The following is a 20,450-nucleotide window of genomic DNA, read 5'->3' on the forward strand; positions in this document are numbered from 1 at the left end:
GAAATATGTTTGTTAACCACAGAATCTTACAAAAATGAATAACAAAAAAAAAAAAAAGGCATAAATTAGAAAAGAATCCACGTGTGCAATCTGAAAATTTAAAAAAGTATTTATTCGGCTGGCCACGTGTCATAAACTGGAGGTGAGCAAAATAAAAATAATAATAACTAGAGGAAAAAATTCATTAAATTTTATATAAAAATTTTAATTTCTATGACATAGATTAATTCTTAAAAAAAAATTAAAATTTTAATATTCTTTCGTTTCCTTCGTTTTCACGTTAAGCTTAAACCTTCACCCGCCATTCTCTCTCTCACTCTCTGCTTCTTCCTCCCTCCAATGGCGTCGGTTTTGGACTCCATTGATGAGTTTTTGCGTCGCTGTCAGCAGTCTGGCGACGCCGCTTACGCCGCTCTCCGTTCCGTCCTCGACCGACTTGATGATCCGGCTACCAGAGTTAGAGCTCGTGTGTTTCTCGACGATATTAAGAGGCGTTTTCCTACCAAGGATGATTGCGATCGGTGCTTCTCCTCCTACCATTTTCGGATCGATGATATCTTTCTTGACCAATACGAAGGTCCTACTTCTTTTGTTTTTTGTTGTTTTGAACTTTATATTTGTGCGTAGTTAAATTTGAAACGCTGTTTTGTAATTCGTTTTTCTAAAAGTTATGGTTGCACGAGCTCGCTTTGTCATTGCGGCAATGAGAGAATCGGAATGCTTCCTGTGTCTTGCACTGTGTTTGCTTTTGCTGCCGGGAATGAATTAAGTAGTGGTCGAGTATATGAATTGTGACTGCTAAAGAAAATTTGTTTTTAAAACACATGTGATAGGAGGGTTTTTCATACCGTTAATAAAAGATGTTTCGTTATCCTCTTCAATTGATGTGAGATCTCACAAGCCACCCTGTTCGTGACCAAACATTCTTGTTGGTACCCATTCCTCTTTCTAGTCAACATGAGATCTCACAATTCATCCTCTTCTGGGTCCAACGTCCTCGCTGACACACCACTCAGTGTTCACTCCTCTTAGAGCTTAGTGTCCTTGCTAGCGGACCAGCCGATGTCTGGCTTTGATATCATTTGTAACCGTCCAAGCCCACCACTAATAGATATTGTTCTTTTGGGCTTTCCCTTTCAGGCTTCTCCTTAAAGTTTTTAAAACTCGTATGCTAGAAAGAGGTTTCAACACCATTATAAAAAATGTCTCGTTTCTCTCTTCCATCAATGCGTGATCTCACAATCCACCAAAATCTTATGAATTATACCTGGAAAAGGACTGGTGAATTCTCCGTCACACTAGCCAGTGTATGGTCAGTACAATTGTCAAGAAACACTATGCTTATTCCCGCTAGCATATATGGTCATTACATAATCTGTGATCAAGCTGATCGTTCGGCGGCAGTTCATTTTTTTTTAATATTTATTTTCCCCTTTTGCTGTTTGTCATGTTCTTTGGTCGGATGGCTGGAGGGTCTATAACTATGGAACGACCTCGAACTTCTTTCTCTTCTTTCTCCCCTCCAAAGCAAATTCAAATTTCTGAATCTAATGGTTTCTATCAGTCGTTCTTTCCTTCCAAGTTTATAAAATTGCCTGCATTTTCTTGTTACAACTTGGCACGTTTTATTTTCTCTTAAATTTCTGCACTGTAACCTTTTTTCTGGAAAACATCAGGTTACCACGGGAGGAAGAAACTGAGTTCAATGGTAATCCCTAGCATTTTCATCCCGGAAGATTGGTCATTTACTTTCTTCGAGGGATTGAATAGGCACCCAGATTCCATATTTAAGGATCAAACAGTGGCTGAACTTGGTTGTGGAAATGGGTGGATATCCATCGCCATTGCTGACAAATGGTTTCCTTTCAAGGTTTGTCTTCAAAAACTTTACATTAACAGCTATGAGCCTATAAATACTTCTTAAGTTAAGTTTTGTAGGTCTACGGCCTTGATATCAACCCTCGAGCAGTCAAGATCTCTTGGATTAATCTATATTTAAACGCTCTGGATGAGAAGGGCCAACCCATTCTTGACAGTGAGAACAGAACCCTTTTGGATAGAGTGGAGTTCCATGAATCTGATCTGCTGGCCTACTGTAGAGATAATGACATCCAACTTGAGCGAATTGTTGGATGCATTCCTCAGGTACAGCGGAAGTTTACAGAATTGATTAAGCAAAACAAAATCTTAACATAAATTGTGGAACTCACAATTGGTTGCCTCTTGCAGATTCTTAACCCAAATCCAGATGCTATGTCCAAGATGATTACCGAAAACGCTAGTGAGGAATTTTTGTACTCGTTGAGTAACTATTGCGCACTTCAAGTAAGTCACTTTAACATTTTTTTTTTTTTTAATGTGAGATCTCACATTAGTTCGAAACATTCTTTATAAGAGCGTGAAAACTTCTCTACGCATTTTGAAAACCTTGAGGGGAAGCCCCAAAAGAGAAAACCTAAAGAGAACCATATATACCGGCAGCGGGCTTGAACGATTACATTTTATGTCCTATGACTTATATTCAACACATTCGACCAGTTCTATAGTAACCACTCGTACTGGTAAAATATTGTTCACTAAGCTCTATTAATGCAGGGTTTTGTTGAAGATCAGTTTGGATTAGGTCTGATAGCCAGGGCAGTAGAGGAAGGAATAAGTGTTATCAAATCAACAGGGATTATGATCTTCAATATGGGAGGTCGTCCCGGACAAGGTGTTTGCAAGCGCTTATTCGAACGGCGTGGCTTCTGCATTACCAAGCTTTGGCAGACAAAAATTCTTCAGGCAAGAAACGTTTTTTTCTCATCAGGGATGAATTTGTTCATACATGTAGAGTTCATATTCAAATGTTTTATTTACAGGCGGCTGACACTGACATCTCTGCCTTAGTTGAAATTGAGAAAAACAGTCCGCATCGTTTCGAGTTTTTTATGGGACTTTCAGGGGATCAGCCTATTTGTGCTCGAACAGCATGGGCTTATGGGAAGGCTGGTGGTCGCATCTCTCATGCACTATCAGTTTATAGCTGCCAACTCCGTCAGCCAAATCAGGTTCTTCCGTACCCTAATAAAGCTGTTTTGAAGGTAAAAGTTAACGAGGATATTGAATGAATATTCATATAAAATCGCATTGAACCGACAGGTTAAGACAATATTTGATTTTCTTAAGAGTGGATTCCAAGAAATCAGCGGTTCATTAGATTTATCATTTCAAGATGATTCTGTTGCTGATGAGAAGATTTCATTCCTAGCTTATCTTAGCAGCATATTTAAAGAAACTGCATGTTTTCCATATGAGCCACCGGCTGGAAGCTTGCGTTTCCGAAGCCTTATTGCTGGATTTATGAAAAAATACCACCACATACCACTCAATTCTGGTGTAAGATGACCTACTACTTATCCATTCTTGATCGATATTTTACTACAATTCTTTTTAGAAGTTGTTTCATCACTTTTTGTCATTTTTTTTTTCTCTTTCTCTGAATTTAAATGATCCGGGTAAATTTTGTTTAAAAATTTTTCCCAACCGTGACGTGTAAATAGCGTGTTGGCCACGTGTCTGGATGTATTTGTGTCCAACGCTATGTCATGAACACTCGGCCTAAAATGAAGTGTTCGTGCTTCATGGCTGCTCATCAATCTATGTATGCTCACAAACACTATGAGTGTTGCGGTCTTTTTTTTATTATGTGAAGCATACACAAAGCTGCATCTCTAAGTGGTCTGTCTGTTGCCATTTCTTGTGAAGAATGTTGTGGTTTTTCCTTCGAGAGCTGTGGCCATTGAGAACACTCTGCGCTTGTTCTCCCCTCGACTTGCCATTGTGGATGAGCATCTAACTCGACACCTACCAAGACAATGGTTAACTTCTCTCAATATTGAGGTAAGTGCATCGTCATGCACAATTCAGCACTAGCAATGGGGCAAGCCTGGGATCATCTCTATTCTTCTTTTGCAGACTGAAATTGATCGTGCCGCAAACGATGTACTTACAGTTATTGACGCCCCGAGCCAGTCCGATTTAATGATCGAGCTGATAAAGAAGCTGAAACCTCAGGTAGTGGTGACTGGGATGGCTCATTTTGAAGCTGTTACTAGCTCAGCTTTTGTGCAGCTTTTGGATGTTACAAGAGAAATAGGTTCCCGTCTCTTCTTAGACATATCAGACCACTTTGAGCTATCCAGTCTTCCTAGTTCCAATGGCGTCCTAAAGTATCTAGCAGGAAACTCTCTTCCTTCTCATGCTGCTATTTTGTGCGGCCTAGTGAAAAATCAGGTACTCCATTTTCCAACTTCCAGGTATCAGTTGCTTCCTTCAATCAAATTATCACTAAATGACTACTCAGTACACTTTCCAGGTATATATGGATTTAGAAGTGGCTTTTGTTATTTCTGAAGAAGAACCAATTCTTAAGGCCTTGTCCAAGACCGTAGAATTGTTAGAAGGGAACACTGCACCCATAAGTCAATATTATTATGGATGTCTTTTCCATGAGCTACTTTCTTTTCAGCTACCTGATCGACATCTACCAGCACAGGTACATAAAACATGATTTTTTAATGTACTTGTTTACCCGTAGTTGTAACTTTTAATTGATTCATGTCCTCAGAGAAAATGTGACAAAAGTGCAAGCTCAACAGACATAATTGGGTTTTCCAGTTCTGCCATCTCAGTTCTGAATAATGCTGAGCTATCACTTGACCAGATTGAAAATTCATGCCTGATTCACATGGATGTTGATCAGAGCTTCCTGCCTACTCCATTTCCAGTCAAAGCTGCAATCTTTGAAAGTTTTTCAAGACAGAACATGTCAGAGTCAGAAATAGATATCACCACTAGCATCAAGCAATTCGTCAAAACCACTTATGGGTTCCCATTTGGTATAGACTTCACGTATGCTGATAGCTCGTTAACATTGTTTAACAAGATGGTTCTCTGTTGCATCCAAGAAGGAGGAACACTGTGTTTTCCAGTTGGGACGAACGGCAGCTACGTTTACAGTGCCAAGTTTTTAAAGGCAAAAATTGTAAATATACCTACCAAATCCGAAGAAGGATTCAAGCTAACAGAGTGTGCACTTAATCAAGCACTCAATAATGTGAAAACCCCGTGGGTTTACATATCTGGTCCAACAATTAACCCAACTGGTCGAGTTTATGACCAGAAAGAAATAGAGAATTTGTTAACTACTTGTGCTAAATTTGGGGCTAGGGTCATCATTGATACTTCATTTTCAGGGTTGGAATTTGATTATGAGGGTTGGGGCGGCTGGAATCTTGAAGGAGTTCTATCTAGGCTTTATCTGTCTAGCAGTTCGTTTTCTGTTTGCCTGCTTGGAGAACTATCATCGATGATGCTAACGGGTGCCCTCAAATTCGGTTTTCTGGCTTTGAACCAACTGCCTTTGATCGACTTGTTTCATAGCTTCTCGGGATTAAGTCGACCTCATAGCACAGTGAAATATGCTATAAAGAAGTTGCTAGGACTAAGCGAGAAGAAGTCAGGAGAGATGTGGGGTGCTGTAACCAGACAGATTAAGGACCTGAGAAGTAGGTCCAGACGCCTGGAAGAGGTAACCATCAAATTTCTACTAACTATTATTTTTTTGGTTTGATCCAGATGCCAGAAATGTTTTGTTTTACTAATATTTTCTCATCTGATGAGATATAGACACTTGAGAGCTGTGGATGGGATGTGCTCGAGCCCCATGCCGGGTTTTCTATGGTTGCAAAGCCGACTCTTTATTTGAACAAGACAACCAGACTGAAGAACGCCATCGATTACGAAGTGAAGCTCGATGATTCAAACATCAGAGGAGCCATCCTGAAGGCCACTGGCTTATGCATCAACAGCAGCTCATGGACAGGAATTCCTGGATACTGCCGGTTCACAATAGCATTGGAGGAAAGTGAATTTCAGAAGGCATTGGATTGTATTGCTGAGTTCAAAAGAATTGCCTGCTTATAAGTGCTCTCTTTAAAGCACTTTCATGTTGTCCTGTCCTTGAGTTGATTTTTACCATGAAAAGGGCATTATTTCATTATCAATGAAAGCCCCCTTCATATTTTTTTACAAAAACTATAACAGGGAATCACATATTTCGTCAGACATTTGACACATTTGATTTTTAGCTTAAATGTATAATTTGGCTCTAATTATGTCGTTCTTAGAGCGTCTTGAACGTCATATCATACCAAGTATGTAGAATTTTAGTTTTTTTATAGTGAATATAACAGATTTTATAGTCAGATCCTACTTCTCAAAAAATCATCATTAGGTTCAATCATTCTTATTTTATGCAAATTGATAGATCTAAGCAGGAAGCTGAAAAACAGTAAGCCCCTACTCGAGCTCATCTCGGCAGCCAAGTCTCTATAGTGGCTGTTGTCTTCCATTACCATCTCTTCCTACCATTTGGATGTGACAAAAACCATATTCTCTTGAATATTCTTCAAAATATTCTTTAAAATATTCAACAATATATCACAAGTTTAATAAATTAAGATGTAAGATTTTGTCTACATTTTGGGAAAACCCACTACAATGGAATGCAGAGAAGGTGGGAATCCAATATCCTGGGTGAATCTGGAACATTCCAAATCCCTTCTCTCAAATGCAAAACACTTACCAACTGGTCCAACTTTATTCTAGGAATTTGATAGGCCTTGCACAACAATTTTATTTATGATCAATAGCAATGTGATTAAAGAGCCACCTACCTTAGAGATGTCCATTTTACTTGCAGGGATCTACTCCGAATAGGGAGGAGATTCCCTGTTTGGACGGAGAATGGGAGAGAGTGGAGAACATTTTTTCCCGTTAGATAAATGGGACTGGTGATGTGATTATACTTTTCATCCCCGTCCCATTTAATATAAATATATTTTCAACACATTGAAAAATAATGTGTGTTTTGGTTACAAAAACAAATGAAAAATTTCGTAGGAACGAGACATGAAATAGGTGGCAGAGATGGGGACGGAGAAGGCTTCTCTGTCCCTGTCCCGACCTCACCCTGTGAACATCTTACTTCCCTCTCCCAATTTTCTCAGACAATACCAAAATGATATGCAATAAAAGTATCCTGCCCAACGAAAACAAAATCTATATAACCAACCTTTCCCAACCCATTCTAAGTCTGTTGCGTGTATACACCCTGGTAATTGGGGTTTATCAGATTTCTAGGTGTCCACAACAAATCATATTTGCAATTAAGTAATCTAACTGGTGATGACTTAAACATGCCCTTCAATGGAGTTAGCACAATCTTATGTTGGTAATAAACATTCTTTCTGAATAACTTATTCACTCTAATAACTCTTGACAAGATCAGATTGATTGCATGCTTTTGGTTACCTAAGAACTACTTAGTAGATTTAAGAAGAAACGTGTTAGAGTGAATCGCTAGTTATATAGAACTATACTATTTATGCTGAACAGTACCCTATGATGGCTGAAAATAATTTCGGAACTAAAAAACGTAGAAGGTTAATGATTCAAAACAAATAATGTAATACCATACTTGAAAACTGTTCCAGAATCATCATTGATGGATCCATATGGCCCTCCAGTTTTAGTAGCCTACAAAAATTGAATGCAGTAAAATCAAGCACAGTATGCAAATTCAAAGAAAGGAGAATTTTAGTCTGACCCTGTCGTAAGTTACAGCATCATTTAGTGCAAATGTTAAAAGGGAGGGAACGATGTTTGAATTTTTCTGAAGTAAGCAGACAAATAAAGGGAATGAACATCTCCTCAAGTGTTTGATTATAAGAACATAGATACCTCAATGTGCAGGCTAAAACAGTTAAAACCAAAATGTGCTGATAATCTATTAAGAATATTAAATATATCTTTTCTTTATTTTTGTTGGTTCAACATGTGCGGTGGAGATTTGTCATGGTTTGTTTGGTGAAGTTAGGTCCCAGATGGGATAGCCGACATGCAAATAGACAAGGCAGCAACCCTCAAGTGACATCCATCTATTCTAACGTATAAAATTATCTTTCTTCCTTCCTTGCGTGTATTAAACCAAAACTTGTATTCAAATTAAACTTTCTTCCGTCCTTTCCGACATAACTATTAAACTGGTCTTCCTTCCTTACCTACATAACTATCAAACTCAAAAAATCTAAAAGATTATCCTTTATCTCACTTATAGACTAAAAACAATTGAACTTTTCTTTAGCACCGGTTTAGCATAATTGCAATAATTGCAATAATTGAGCGTGTGATTCCTTCCTTTAAAATTTCACAAACCTCTCTATCTGTGTTCCCATATTCCTCTATTGAAACAATTCATCCCTTCTCAATTGACCTTGATTCAAATTCTTTCATACTTCTTATGGAAAATGAAGTCCTATTCCTTGATTCCAACCATTCTTCGTTTTCCAAATTGTCTATTCGAACAAATATTCCTTTATTTACCACACTAAATGGATCTTTACCCACCTTAAATAAGCATATCATCTCATTTAATTCTTCTTGGAATCTTATAGACTGTTTTAAGAAAGCACCTTATGTCGTCATCATAATAATTTATTCATCATCACGTTGAATTCTTCAAGGAAACCAATAGACCATTTTAAAAAGTACCTTATTTCATCATTATAATACTTTATTCACTTGTCCAAATTAAGCCTTAATAGACTGTACAACCTCAAACGTTATTTTTTATCCATATTATGGCAAAAAAATCATCCATAAAAAATTGAAGTCCAATCTTAAACTTTAAACCAAAATTCTTGTATCCGAACTTATCTTTCTTCCGTCTTTTCATATAAAATCATTGAACTTACAAAAATCATTGTCCATTATCAAAAAGTTGGGAGTCCAATCTCATACTTTAACCCACCATTCTCGTATCTAAACTTATTTTCCTAACTTCCTTACATAGATAATTAGCCGACTCAAAAAAAATCGAAAAGTCGTTATCTAACTTGCACTTGAAAAGTTGAAGTCCAATATCACACTTCAAACCATACTTCTTGCATCCAAACTTACCTTTCTACCGTCCTTTCATACTTCCATTATACTAAAAGAATACAAAAGATTATCCATTATCTAGCTTATATCCAAATACAATTTAACTTTTCTATAGCACGAATTAAACAAATTCTTTTATTCTAATTCTAATGCTTCCTTTCTTTAAAATTTTACGAACCTCTTTTTGTATTCCTTATTCCTTTATTCCTACTATTCTTTGCTTTTTAATTGTCCTTGATTCAAATTCTTTCGTACTTATGACATGAAAAACTTAATCCTTGATTCCAACAATTTTTCGTTTTCCAATTGTCTATTCGAACATATAGTCCTCCATTTACCACATCAAGTGGATTTTTTTACTTTAAGTAAGGATATCATCTTATTTAGTTCTTCAAGAAAACCATAGACCGTTCAATGAAGCACCCTATTTTTCATAACACTTTATTCTCTCATCCCGAATAAAACCTTATTAGACAACACGACCTCAATAATTATTTTTGTTACAAAGAATGAGAAGAAGTAATTCAAAACGTTGGGAGCTCAATCTCATACTTCAACCCACAATTCACGTATCCAAACTTATCTTCCTTTCTTTTTTTGAATTCCTTAAACCTTTCTTGGGCGTCTTAAACTTACCCAAGTATCTTAATCTTACTTGGGCTCTAACAAAATCTCCCCAAAAGTTCATTGTTCTTACCATACCTTGATGAGTACTTACACTTAGTTATGTCCTCCTAAACTTCTCGAGGGTCCTTGGATGGGTTTGTCCTTCTCCGTCATGTCCTTATAATTTGCCCTCGTGGCCCCTTGTCCTTAACTTATGCCTTGAGCTTATGTACTTATTCCGGCATTTGTTCTTCTTGACTGTCTGCCGTAACATCCTTTGTTGAGATTACAAGTCTTTCTTAGTCATCCTTTTGTTTCCTTATATCTTGGAGCATATTTCTTTCCTTGTACCCAACCAACTTTGACATAATCAACATTGTTCCTTTAAGGTTGTATCTTCGAAGCATCTCTTGTTCCTTTTTGTACAAGGCTTATCCAAACTTATCCTCCCTCGTTTCGTTGGATCCCTTAAGCCTTTCTTGGGCGTCTTAAACTTACCCAAGTATCTTAATCTTACTGGCCTTTTGTCCTTAACTTATGCCTTGCAAACCCGAGTATCTTAATCCAACTGGAGCTATTACAAATTCTCTAATTCTTACCATGACTTGGGAGAGTACGTTGTCTTAGTTATGTCCTTCTAAGTTCCTTGAGGGTTCTTGGATGGGTTTGCAGTTCTCCATCATGCCTTTACAATTTGCCCTTGTTTGTCCTCAACTAATACCATTCATCCGCCCTTTCATACATAACAATTAAACTAAAAAAATTTTGAAAGATTGTCCACTATCAAAATGCTGGGAGCCCAATCTCATACCAAACTTATTTTTCTTCCGTTCTTTGGATCTCTTAAACCTTTCGTGGGCACCTTAAACTTGAGCTCTTACAAATTCCCCCCAAAAGTTATCGTTTTTACCATGATTTGGGGAAGTACTTGGTCTTAGATCCTTCTAAGTTCCTTGAGGGTCCTTGGATGGGTTTGTCATTCTCCATCATGTCCTTACAATTTGCCCTTGTGGCCTCTTGGCCTCAACTAATACCATTCATCCGTCCTTTCATACATAACAATTAAACTAAAAAAATTTCAAAAGATTGTCCATTACCAAAATGTTGAGAGCCCAATCTCATACCAAACTTATTTTTCTTCCTTAATTTGGATCTCTTAAACCTTTCTTGGGCACCTTAAACTTACCATATATTACCATGACTTGGGAGAGTATCTAGTCTTAGTTATGTCCTTCTACGTTCCTCGAGGGTCCTTGGATGGGTTTATCCTTCTCCATCATGTCCTTACAAATTTTCCCTTGTGGCCTTTTGTCCTCAACTATAATACCATTCATATGTCCTTTCCTATATAACAATTAAACTAAAAAAAAATGGAAAGATCGTCCATTATCAAAATGTTGGGAGCCCAATCTCATACCAAACCTATTTTTCTTCCTTTCTTTGGATCTCTTAAACCTTTCTTGGACACCTTAAATTTACACGAGTATCTTAATCCAACTTGATGTCTTACAAATTCTCCCCAAAAGTTCATCGTTCTTACCATGACTCGGGGGAGTACTTGGTCTTAGTTATGTCCTTCTAAGTTACTTGAGGGTACTTGGATGAGTTTATGCTTCTCCACCATGTCCTTATAATTTGCCCTTGTGGCCTTTCCTCCTCAACTAATACCATTCATTAGTCATTTCATACATAACAATTAAACTAAAAAAATATTCGATAGATTGTCCATTATCAAAATGTTGGGAGCCCAATATCATACTTTAACCCACAATTCTCGTATCCAAACTTATTTTTCTTCCTTACTTTGGATCTCTTAAACCTTTCTTAGGCACCTTAAACTTACCCGAGTATCTTAATCCAACTTGATCTCTTACAAGTTCTCCCAAAAAGTTCACCGTTTTTACCATGACTTGGGGGGAGTACTTGGTCTTAGTTATGTCCTTCAAAGTTCCTTGAGGGTCCTTGGATGGGTTTGTCCTTCTTCATCATGTCCTTACAATTTGCCGTTGTGGCCTTTTGTCCTCAACTAATACCATTCATATGTCCTTTCATACATAACAATTAAACTAAAAAAAAATCAAAAGATTGTCCATTATCAAAATGTTGGGAGCCCAATCTTCATACCAAAATTATTTTTCTTCTGTTCTTTGGATCTCTTAAACCTTTCTTGGGCACCTTAAACTTACTCGAGTATCTTAATTCAACTTAAGATCTAACAAATTCTCCCCAAAAGTTCACCATTATTACCATGACTTGGGGGAGTACTTGTCTTAGTTATGTCTTTCTAAGTTCCTTGAGGGTCCTTGGATGGGTTTGTCCTTCTCCATCATGTCCTTACAATTTGCCGTTGTGGCCTTTTGTCCTCAACTAATACCATTCATACGTCCTTTTATACATAACAATTAAACTAAAAAAAATCGAAAGATTGTCCATTATCAAAATGTTTTGAACCCAATCTCATACCAAATATTTTTCTTCCGTTCTTTGGATCTCTTAAACCTTTCTTGGGCACCTTAAACTTACTCGAGTATCTTAATTCAACTTGAGATCGAACAAATTCTCCCCAAAAGATCACCGTTCTTACCATGACTTGGGGGAGTACTTGGTCTTAGTTGTGTCCTTCTAAGTTCCTTGAGGGTCCTTGGATAAGTTTATCCTTCTCCATCCTATCCTTACAATTTTCCCCCATGGCCTTTTGTCCTCAACTAATACCATTTGTCCGCCCTTTCACACCTAACCATTAAACTAAAAAAAAATTGATAGATTGTCCATTATCAAAACCTTGGGAGCCCAATCCCAGACTTTAAACCACAATTCTCATATCCAAACCTATTTTTCTTCCTTTCTTTGGATCTCTTAAACCTTATTTTGGGCACCTTAAACTTACCCGAGTATCTTACCAACTTGAGCTCTTACAAAGTCTCCCCAAAAGATCATCGTTATTACCATGACTTCTGGGACTATTTGGTCTTAGTTATGTCATTCTATGTTCCTCGAGGGTCCTTGGATGGGTTTATCCTTCTCCATCATGTCCTTACAATTTGCCATTGTGGCCTTTCATCCTCAACTAATATCATTCATCCGTCCTTTCATGCATAACAATTAAACTAAAAAAGTTTTGAAAGATTGTCCATTATCAAAATGTCGGGAGTCCAATCTCATATCAAACTTATTTTTCTTCCTTTCTTTGGATCTCTTAAACTTTACTTCGGTACCTTAAACTTACTCGAGTATCTTAATCCAACTTGAGCTTTCACAAATTCTCCCCAAAAGTTCACCATTCTTACCATGACTCGGGGGAGAATTTGCTCTTAGTTATGTCCCTTTAAGTTCCTTGAGTGGCTTTGGATAGGTTTGTCCTTCTTCATCATGTCCTTATAATTTGCCCTTAGTGGCTTTTTGTCCTCAACTAATACCATTTATCTGTCGTTTTATACCTAACAATTAAACTAAAAAAAAGTTCGAAATAATGTCCATTATCAAAATGTTGAGAGCTCAATCTTATACCAAATTTATTTTGCTTCCTTTCTTTGGATCTCTTAAACCTTTGTTGGGACCCTCAAACTTACTCGATTATAATAATCAGACTTGAGCTCTTACAAATTCTCCCCAAAAAAGTTCAGCGTTTTTACCATGAATTGGGGGAGTAAGTTTGAGGGTCCTTGGATGGGTTTGTCCCTCTCCATCCTATATTTATAATTTGCCCTAGTGGCCTTTTGTCTTCAACAAATACCATTGATCCGTCCTATCATACATAACAATTAAACTAAAAAAAATCGATAGATTGTCCATTATCAAAACGTTGGGAGCCCAATCTCATTCTTGAACCCACAATTCTCATATCCAAACTTATTTTTCTTCCTTTCTTTGGATCTCTTAAACCTTTCTTATACTTCTTAAACTTACTCGAGTATAATAATACAACTTGAGCTCTTACAAATTCTCCCAGAAAGTTCACTGTTTTTACCATGACTTGGGGAGTACTTGGTCTTAGTTATGTCCTTATAAGTTACTTGAGGGTCCTTGGATGGGCTTCTCCATCATGTCCTTACAATTTGCCTTTGTGGCCTTTTGTCCTCAACTAATACCATTCGTCCGTCCTTTTATACATACCAATTAATCTAAAAAAAGTTCGAAATAGTGTCCGTTATCAAAATGTTGAGAGCTCAATCTTATACCAAACATATTTTTCTTTCTTTCTTTGGGTCTCTTAAACCTTTCTTGGGCACCTTCAACTTCTTCGAGTATCTTAATCCAACTTGATCTCTTACAAACTCTCCCCAAAAGCTCACGGTTCTTACCATGACTCGAGGGAGTACTTAGTCTTAGTTATGTCCTTCTAAGTTCCTTGAGGGTCCTTGGATGGGTTTGTCCTTCTCCATCATGTCCTTACAATTTGCCCTTGTGGCCTTTAGTCCTCAACTAATACCATTCATCCGTCCTTTTATACATAACAATTCAACTAAAAAAAGTTCGAAATAGTGTCCATTATCAAAATGTTGAGAGCTCAATCTTATACCCAACTTATTTTTCTTCCTTTTTTTGGATCTCTTAAACCTTTCTTGGGCACCTTCAACTTCTTCGAGTATCTTAATCCAACTTGATCTCTTACAAACTCTCCCCAAAAGCTCACGGTTCTTACCATGACTCGGGGGAGTACTTAGTCTTAGTTATATCTTTCTAAGTTCCTTGAGGGTCCTTGGATGGGTTTGTCCTTCTCCATCATGTCCTTATAATTTTCCCTTATGGTCTTTTGTCCTCAACTAATACATTCATCCGTCTTTCCATACATAACAATTAAACTAAAAATATTTGATAGATGGTCCATTATCAAAATGTTGATAGCCCAATTTCATACTTTAACCCACCATTCTTGTATCCAAACTTATTTTTCTTCCTTTCTTTGGATCTCTTAAACCTTTCTTCGGCACCTTAAACTTACTCGAGTATCTTAATCCAACTTTAGCTTTTACACATTCTCCCCAAAAGTTCATTATTCTTACCATGACTCGGGCGAGTACTTGGTCATAGTTATGTCCTTCTAAGTTCCTTGAGGGTCCTTGTATAGGTTTGTCCTTCTCCATCATGTCCTTATAATTTGCCCTTGTGGCCTTTTGTCCTCAACTAATACCATTTATCCGTCTTTTCATACATAACAATTAAAGTAAAAAAAAAAATTATAGATTGTCCATTATCAAAATGTTGGGGGCTCAATCTCATAATTTAACCCCCCACAATTCTCGTATACAAACTTATTTTTCTTTCTTTCTTTGGATCTCTTAAACCTTTCTTGTGCTTGTTAAACTTACTCGAGTATCTTAATCCAACTTAAGCTCTTACAAATTCTCCCCAAAAAAGTTCGCCATTCTTTCCATGTCTTAGTTATGTCCTTTTAAGTTCCTTGAGGGTTCTTGGATGGGTTTGTCCTTCCCCATCATGTCTTTATAATTTTCCCTGGTGGCCTTTTGTTCTCAACTAATACTATTCATACATAACAATTAAACTAAAAAAAATTCGAAAGATTGTCTATTATCAAAATGTTGGAAGCTCAATCTCATACCAAACTTATTTTTCTTCCTTTCTTTGGATCTCTTAAACCTTTCTTGAGCACCTTAAACTTACCGAGTATCTTAATCCAACTTGAGCTCTTACAAGTTCTCTCCAAAAGTTCACCATTCTTACCATGACTTTGGGAAGTACTTAGTCTTATTTGTGTCTTTCTATGTTTCTTAAGGGTCCTTGAATGGTTTTTCCTTCTCCATCATGTCCTCATAATTTTTCCTTGTGGCATTTTGTCCTCAACAAATACCATCCATCAGTCTTTTCATACATAACAATTAAACTAAATTTCTTTTATAGATTGTCCATTATCAAAATGTTGGGTGCTCAATCTCATACTTTAACCCACAATTCTCGTAAACAAACTTATTTTTCTTCCTTTCTTTGGATCTCTTAAACCTTTCTTGGGCACCTTAGACTTATTCGAGTATCTTAATCCAACTTGAACTCTTACCAATTCTCCCCAAAAGTTCACATTCTTACCATGACTCGGGGGAGTACTTGGTGTTAGTTATGTCCTTCTAAGTTCCTTCAGGGTTCTTGGATAGGTTTTTCCTTCTCCATCGTGTCCTTATAATTTATGCCCTTGTGGCCTTTTGTCCTCAACTAATACCATTCATATCTCCTTTCATACATAACAATTAAACTAAAAAAAAATTCAATACATTGTCCATTACCAAAATGTTAGGAGCCCAATCTCATACTTTGTACCCACAATTCTCGTATCCAAACTTGTTTTTCTTTCTTTCTTTGGATCTTTTAAACCTTTCTTGGTCACCTTAAACTTACCCGAGTATCTTAATCCAACTTGAGCTCTTACAAATTCTCCCCAAAAATTCACCGTTCTTACCATTACTTGGGGAGTAATGTCCTTCTAAGTTCCTTGAGGGTTCTTGGATGGGTTTGTCCAGGGCCTTTTGTCCTCAACTAATGCCATGAGGTCATCTACTTATTACGACATTCGTTCTTCTCAACAGTCTTCTTTACATGTTTTATTGAGATTAAATGTTTTTCTTGATCATCCTTGTGTTTCCTTCTCTCTTGGAGCATATTTTCTTCCTCGTGCCCAACTAACTTTGATATAATCAACCTTGTTCCTTTTTGAATGAGTCTTATTGGTGGGTTCTCTTATGGTCTAAAGTGCTTCTCACCTTCATGTTACGAGGTTCCTTAACCCTTGTAACTACACTTGGCCTTGTAAAGACTGTTTCTGACGGTCTATAGTCTTAGTTCTTCCACCTTGGTGCAACAACCCTAAAGTTAACCTAGCTTCCAAAACCCTTAGGCATGCTTATCTGAAAGTCTTGAAAGTATTCATACATGGTCACGGCAGAGCGTCTCTCGAGCCGGGCCATAGAGAACATTTGCTTTGATACCACTCTGTCACGACCAAAATTTCATAAGTCGCGACTATGTAAAAATTTGGAAAGACAAAAAAACGGTAAAAATTTTCGTGTTTAAAACAAAAACATAAAATACATTTTCTTCAAAATAAATTTTATGAGTTTAAATACATTGGACCCAATAAACAAAACAACTTAAAACATTCCAGAGTTGAAAACTCGATGTGGTTCTCTATGGCACCTGCTCTAGGACCACTTCCATCCTTGATCAACTCCTTCTAGTCACATGTGATAAACATGCAAGAACTAGAATGAGTACAAAGGCTCAACAAATAGCCTACTTGACGGCCATTAATCGTGTCTTTGGTAGATGTTAGGGTACCATGCTCATTTCTTGTCAAGTTTTTATTCTTGTCCGGAAAACTTAGGTCCTTAGGTTTTATTCTTCGGTTCTTAGTTCTGTTATTCGAGTGTTTCCCTTGTTTTCACAAACCTCTTTTTGTGATCCCTTATTCCTTGATTTCTACACCATTCTTTGTTTTCCAATTGTCTTCGATTCAAATTCTTTCTTACCTATGACATATGACAACTTATTCCCTTATTCCAACAATTTTTTTTCCACTTTGAGCTTTGAGTAGAAATATCTTTTTCCACTTTGAGTAAGGATATCAACTAGATCTACCTCTCCTATGGTACTGCCAATCTACGGGTTGTAGTTCCATGGTGAAAGAGCTTATTTTTCATCATTTTACGGATTTTGAAAGGGATTTTCTTTGGTTGAAAGAAACATTACGATTTTTAAAGGGATGGGAAAAGCTTGGGGTGAGGTGTAGCCTTATTGGATCACACCTTTGTATGGGAGGGCATGTGCAATTTTTTGTAATTACCCTTTTAGTCTTATTTTGTTTGATTGGAGCATCTTTTAGGTAAATTGGGCTTTTCTTTTCTCTTTAACATTCATTACAATCATTTATTGTAGTTTAATCATTTACTAAAACATAATATCAATAGCACAAGGAACATAACAAAAAAAATAAGAAGAAGAAGAAGAAAGAAATAATAAAAGTTAAATATAGGAACCTAACCTTATCAGGACCACAACATTGCTAAAGATGTAATTCCGGTAAGAACTAAGCCGCATATATGGTAGTTCATGACGTCAAATAGAAAATTTCTTACGTGATTGGAGTGTTTAAAGTAGCAACCGGAATTGGATTCCTCGTACAATGACCTCAACTTTATTATCTCTATCTATGCCCTCCATTTCCATCTGAAATTTTTATAACATGGTTACTCACCAAAATCTTTTGCATTTGCAAAGGAACTATGAGTAATAGAAAGTGAACATAACCATTTTGTGTTAAAATTTGACCCAAAACTAGAACAAATTCTAGTTTGTCAAAATTGTGTGAATAGAATATAATTTTAAATAATACTTACAAGATCCAAATTTGGTAGGCTAATCGATAGCTTTCGTGCTCGGGTTAAATAAGCACCAAATATCAACTTTGAAAATTTGTGTTTTATTGCATCTACATAAAATAGTCCAACATGGTTTATCATGAATAATTTTGTAGTGTTATTCAATTGCCAAATCCCTTTCAAACATTATTGCACCTTGTCAGGGGACTTGCAACCATATAATAATTTCTAATGAAGCAAGCTTGTAAGACACAAAATCTTCTTAAGCAACCACATCAGAAGCTTACATCTTTTTTAGACTCTGCCTTTTCCTCTTCAGCAAACCAAATTCTTTCTTAGACCCTGCCTTTTCCTGTTCAGCTGACCAAATTCTTTCTTCTACCTGTAAAAGAAAATGTCAGTTGTAACTCGTAAACTTATTAGAAAATAGAACAACATTTGTCCTTCATTTTGCAGGGTTAATTCACCCAAGTGTATACATGATGTTAGTCATGATTGTTTGTGGGAGTTTGTCAAAGGGTAATAATATTAAGGCTGCTTTGTAGAAGCGAGAGGGAAACTTTTTTTTTTTTTTTTTTTTTTTTGGCTAAATTGTAGCTCAGTTGAGCTTAGAGGAGAGGTGGCTCTTTGAATTTCGAAGGCCAATTGACCATGTATTAAAGCAGTATACGAGCACCCAGCCATACCCTCTAGTTAATTTCATCAGTTTAGTAAAAACAATGGCTTACCTCTGTGTATTGTGTGGTGATATGTCATGCACCCTAACTGTTTGCAACAAACTTTACATGAATCGTACCGTCCTGCATGATATAATCAATTAAAAAAATAATTATGCATTGATCTTCAATACAAATAAATCATTAAGTTAGACAAATAAATGGTTAAAGTATCTTCTATTTCAACAAACTGATTGTTATCCAGGCAGTGTATATCTCTATATCGTTCATCGTCATGACCTAGAGGTTAATAAGAGCAAATTTAGAACCAAACGACTCATTCTCAAAAACTCCAGTAGTTGAAAAGCAAATTATTCAACCCAACGAACTTGATCGATCATAAAATATAACTAGTTTGAAAATCCCACCAGCCTCAGTGACAGGACGAACTGCTTTTCTTTTGCCCAAGCAATCACTTCATCGAGAGCGACTGTTTCGTTCTTCCCCTCTCCGTTATCGGCACCAATCTCAATGACATCAGAGTTCGTCGTCTTCCTCTCTTCTGCCAACACATAAATTTGAATATCAGGTTTGTCCCCTGGCTCCTCACATAGAGAAGAGATAGAAGATGACGGAGAATGAAACGAGAAGTCCAAGATAATAATCACGTTACCATGGGAGCAATGAACCTACTAAAAACGCCCTAATCCTCCGTAATCGAAGCCACAAAAATACAAAAGGTGTCAATAACAAGCAGAAACAAGAAAAGAAAGAACAATCCTTCGATTAACCTCTGAAGTTCTCCAGTGAACCCCTAAATCGGAAAACCCTCTGAAGTTTTCCAATAAACCCATAAATCGGAATAGCCGGCTGTGCCCTTAAAATTTCAAACCCAGAACAGAATTGGCAAGACCAAAGTACCCATAAAACTAAGAGACTGAAATAAGGTTACTTCACCTCTATTTTTCACCACCGAGACGATGTGAGAAACTCCTTTCGCCTGTGCTCTCTCTACTCCTTTCGCTTGTGCTCTCTCTTCCTCCGATTGCCTGGTAGACCTAGCGTTTGGTTTCGGCAACGAACACTCCAAAGGGAAGAGGCCGTTGATGGAGCACTCGGATACTAGTGTGAGAGTGTGCTGAAGAAGAGATTGCGAGTGCGGGGGGATATATATATATAACGAACACTCTACTCCTTTCGCTTGTGCTCTCTCTTCCTCCGATTGCCTAGTAGACCTAGCTTTTGGTTTCGGCAACGAACACTCAAAGGAGAAGAGGCCGTTGATGGAGCACTCGGACACTAGTGTGAGAATGTGCTGAAGAAGAGAATGCGAGTGCGGGGGGATATATATAACGAGTGTGAATGCGCGGTGGCCGGGCAACGGCTCTGAAGACCGCTTGACGCCAGCTAAGGGCGGGTAACGGCTCTGAAGACCGTTTGACTTTGACCGTGGAAAACTCTCGACGATGCAAAGGTTGAAGTTGAAGGTCATATTTTCCGAACTCACAAAACTCTTTTTATTTTCATTTTTATTTTTCTTTTATTTTTCTTATTTAGTGTTGGTGTGGAACCATTCGGTTTAATCTGCCGCGTGGCAGTGACTGAAGAGGGCCCAAAAGGAAAACAAAAGAAAGAAAAATGGGCCCACTTTAGTTTAAGGCCCATTCAATGGACACCAATGACGTGGCTATAAGTTCCAAATTCTCTTGATTATCTTTCTTCATCGTTTTTTTATATATTAATTAATTGAACTAAGTTATCTAATGGTTTGTCCTTATAAGTTCTTACCAATAAAAATAATCAAACTATTTCTATCGACAATTGATGCACAATTAACGTAAAAATCACTTAAGCTGTAATATATTTTACTGTAGATAAA

At 37.1% G+C, this 20,450-nt stretch overlaps 2 protein-coding genes across 18 annotated transcripts; one reads left to right on the plus strand and one right to left on the minus strand.

The window, feature by feature from the left end:
• Positions 1-240: 240 nt before the first annotated feature.
• Positions 241-6,152, plus strand: LOC111477986 (methionine S-methyltransferase-like). Of its 3 annotated transcripts, XM_023122036.1 has the most exons (13): positions 241-577; positions 1,677-1,870; positions 1,939-2,145; positions 2,230-2,325; positions 2,596-2,784; positions 2,862-3,050; positions 3,142-3,378; positions 3,748-3,882; positions 3,958-4,275; positions 4,358-4,537; positions 4,610-4,880; positions 5,238-5,572; positions 5,671-6,152. In XM_023122036.1, exons 1-13 carry the CDS (start codon positions 340-342, stop codon positions 5,965-5,967), a joined length of 2,886 nt encoding a protein of 961 aa, XP_022977804.1. In that variant the 5' UTR covers positions 241-339; the 3' UTR covers positions 5,968-6,152. The 3 variants fall into 3 exon arrangements, with proteins under 3 accessions (XP_022977804.1, XP_022977795.1, XP_022977810.1); XM_023122027.1 differs by having other exon boundaries at positions 4,610-5,572; XM_023122042.1 differs by lacking the exon at positions 241-577 and having other exon boundaries at positions 1,766-1,870; positions 1,970-2,145; positions 4,610-5,572.
• On the minus strand, positions 3,000-20,065 carry LOC111478006. Of its 15 annotated transcripts, none has more exons than XR_002717395.1 (7): positions 19,529-20,041; positions 19,000-19,133; positions 18,644-18,715; positions 18,203-18,297; positions 17,579-17,763; positions 7,523-7,581; positions 3,000-3,072 (listed from the first exon to the last, which is right to left on the minus strand). XR_002717395.1 is itself a non-coding variant. In XM_023122072.1 (5 exons), exons 1-3 carry the CDS (start codon positions 20,061-20,063, stop codon positions 18,677-18,679), a joined length of 708 nt encoding a protein of 235 aa, XP_022977840.1. In that variant the 5' UTR covers positions 20,064-20,065; the 3' UTR covers positions 7,373-7,581; positions 17,579-17,763; positions 18,644-18,676. The 15 variants fall into 15 exon arrangements, 8 of the variants coding, with proteins under 8 accessions (XP_022977840.1, XP_022977874.1, XP_022977866.1 ...); XR_002717396.1 differs by lacking the exon at positions 3,000-3,072 and adding an exon at positions 6,241-6,407; XR_002717391.1 differs by lacking the exon at positions 3,000-3,072 and adding an exon at positions 6,783-7,084.
• Between the last annotated feature and the right edge of the window lie 385 nt (positions 20,066-20,450).

This window comes from Cucurbita maxima, unplaced genomic scaffold, assembly GCF_002738345.1.
Source record: "Cucurbita maxima cultivar Rimu unplaced genomic scaffold, Cmax_1.0 Cma_Scf00001, whole genome shotgun sequence".
Classification (NCBI taxonomy): Eukaryota; Viridiplantae; Streptophyta; class Magnoliopsida; order Cucurbitales; family Cucurbitaceae; genus Cucurbita; species Cucurbita maxima.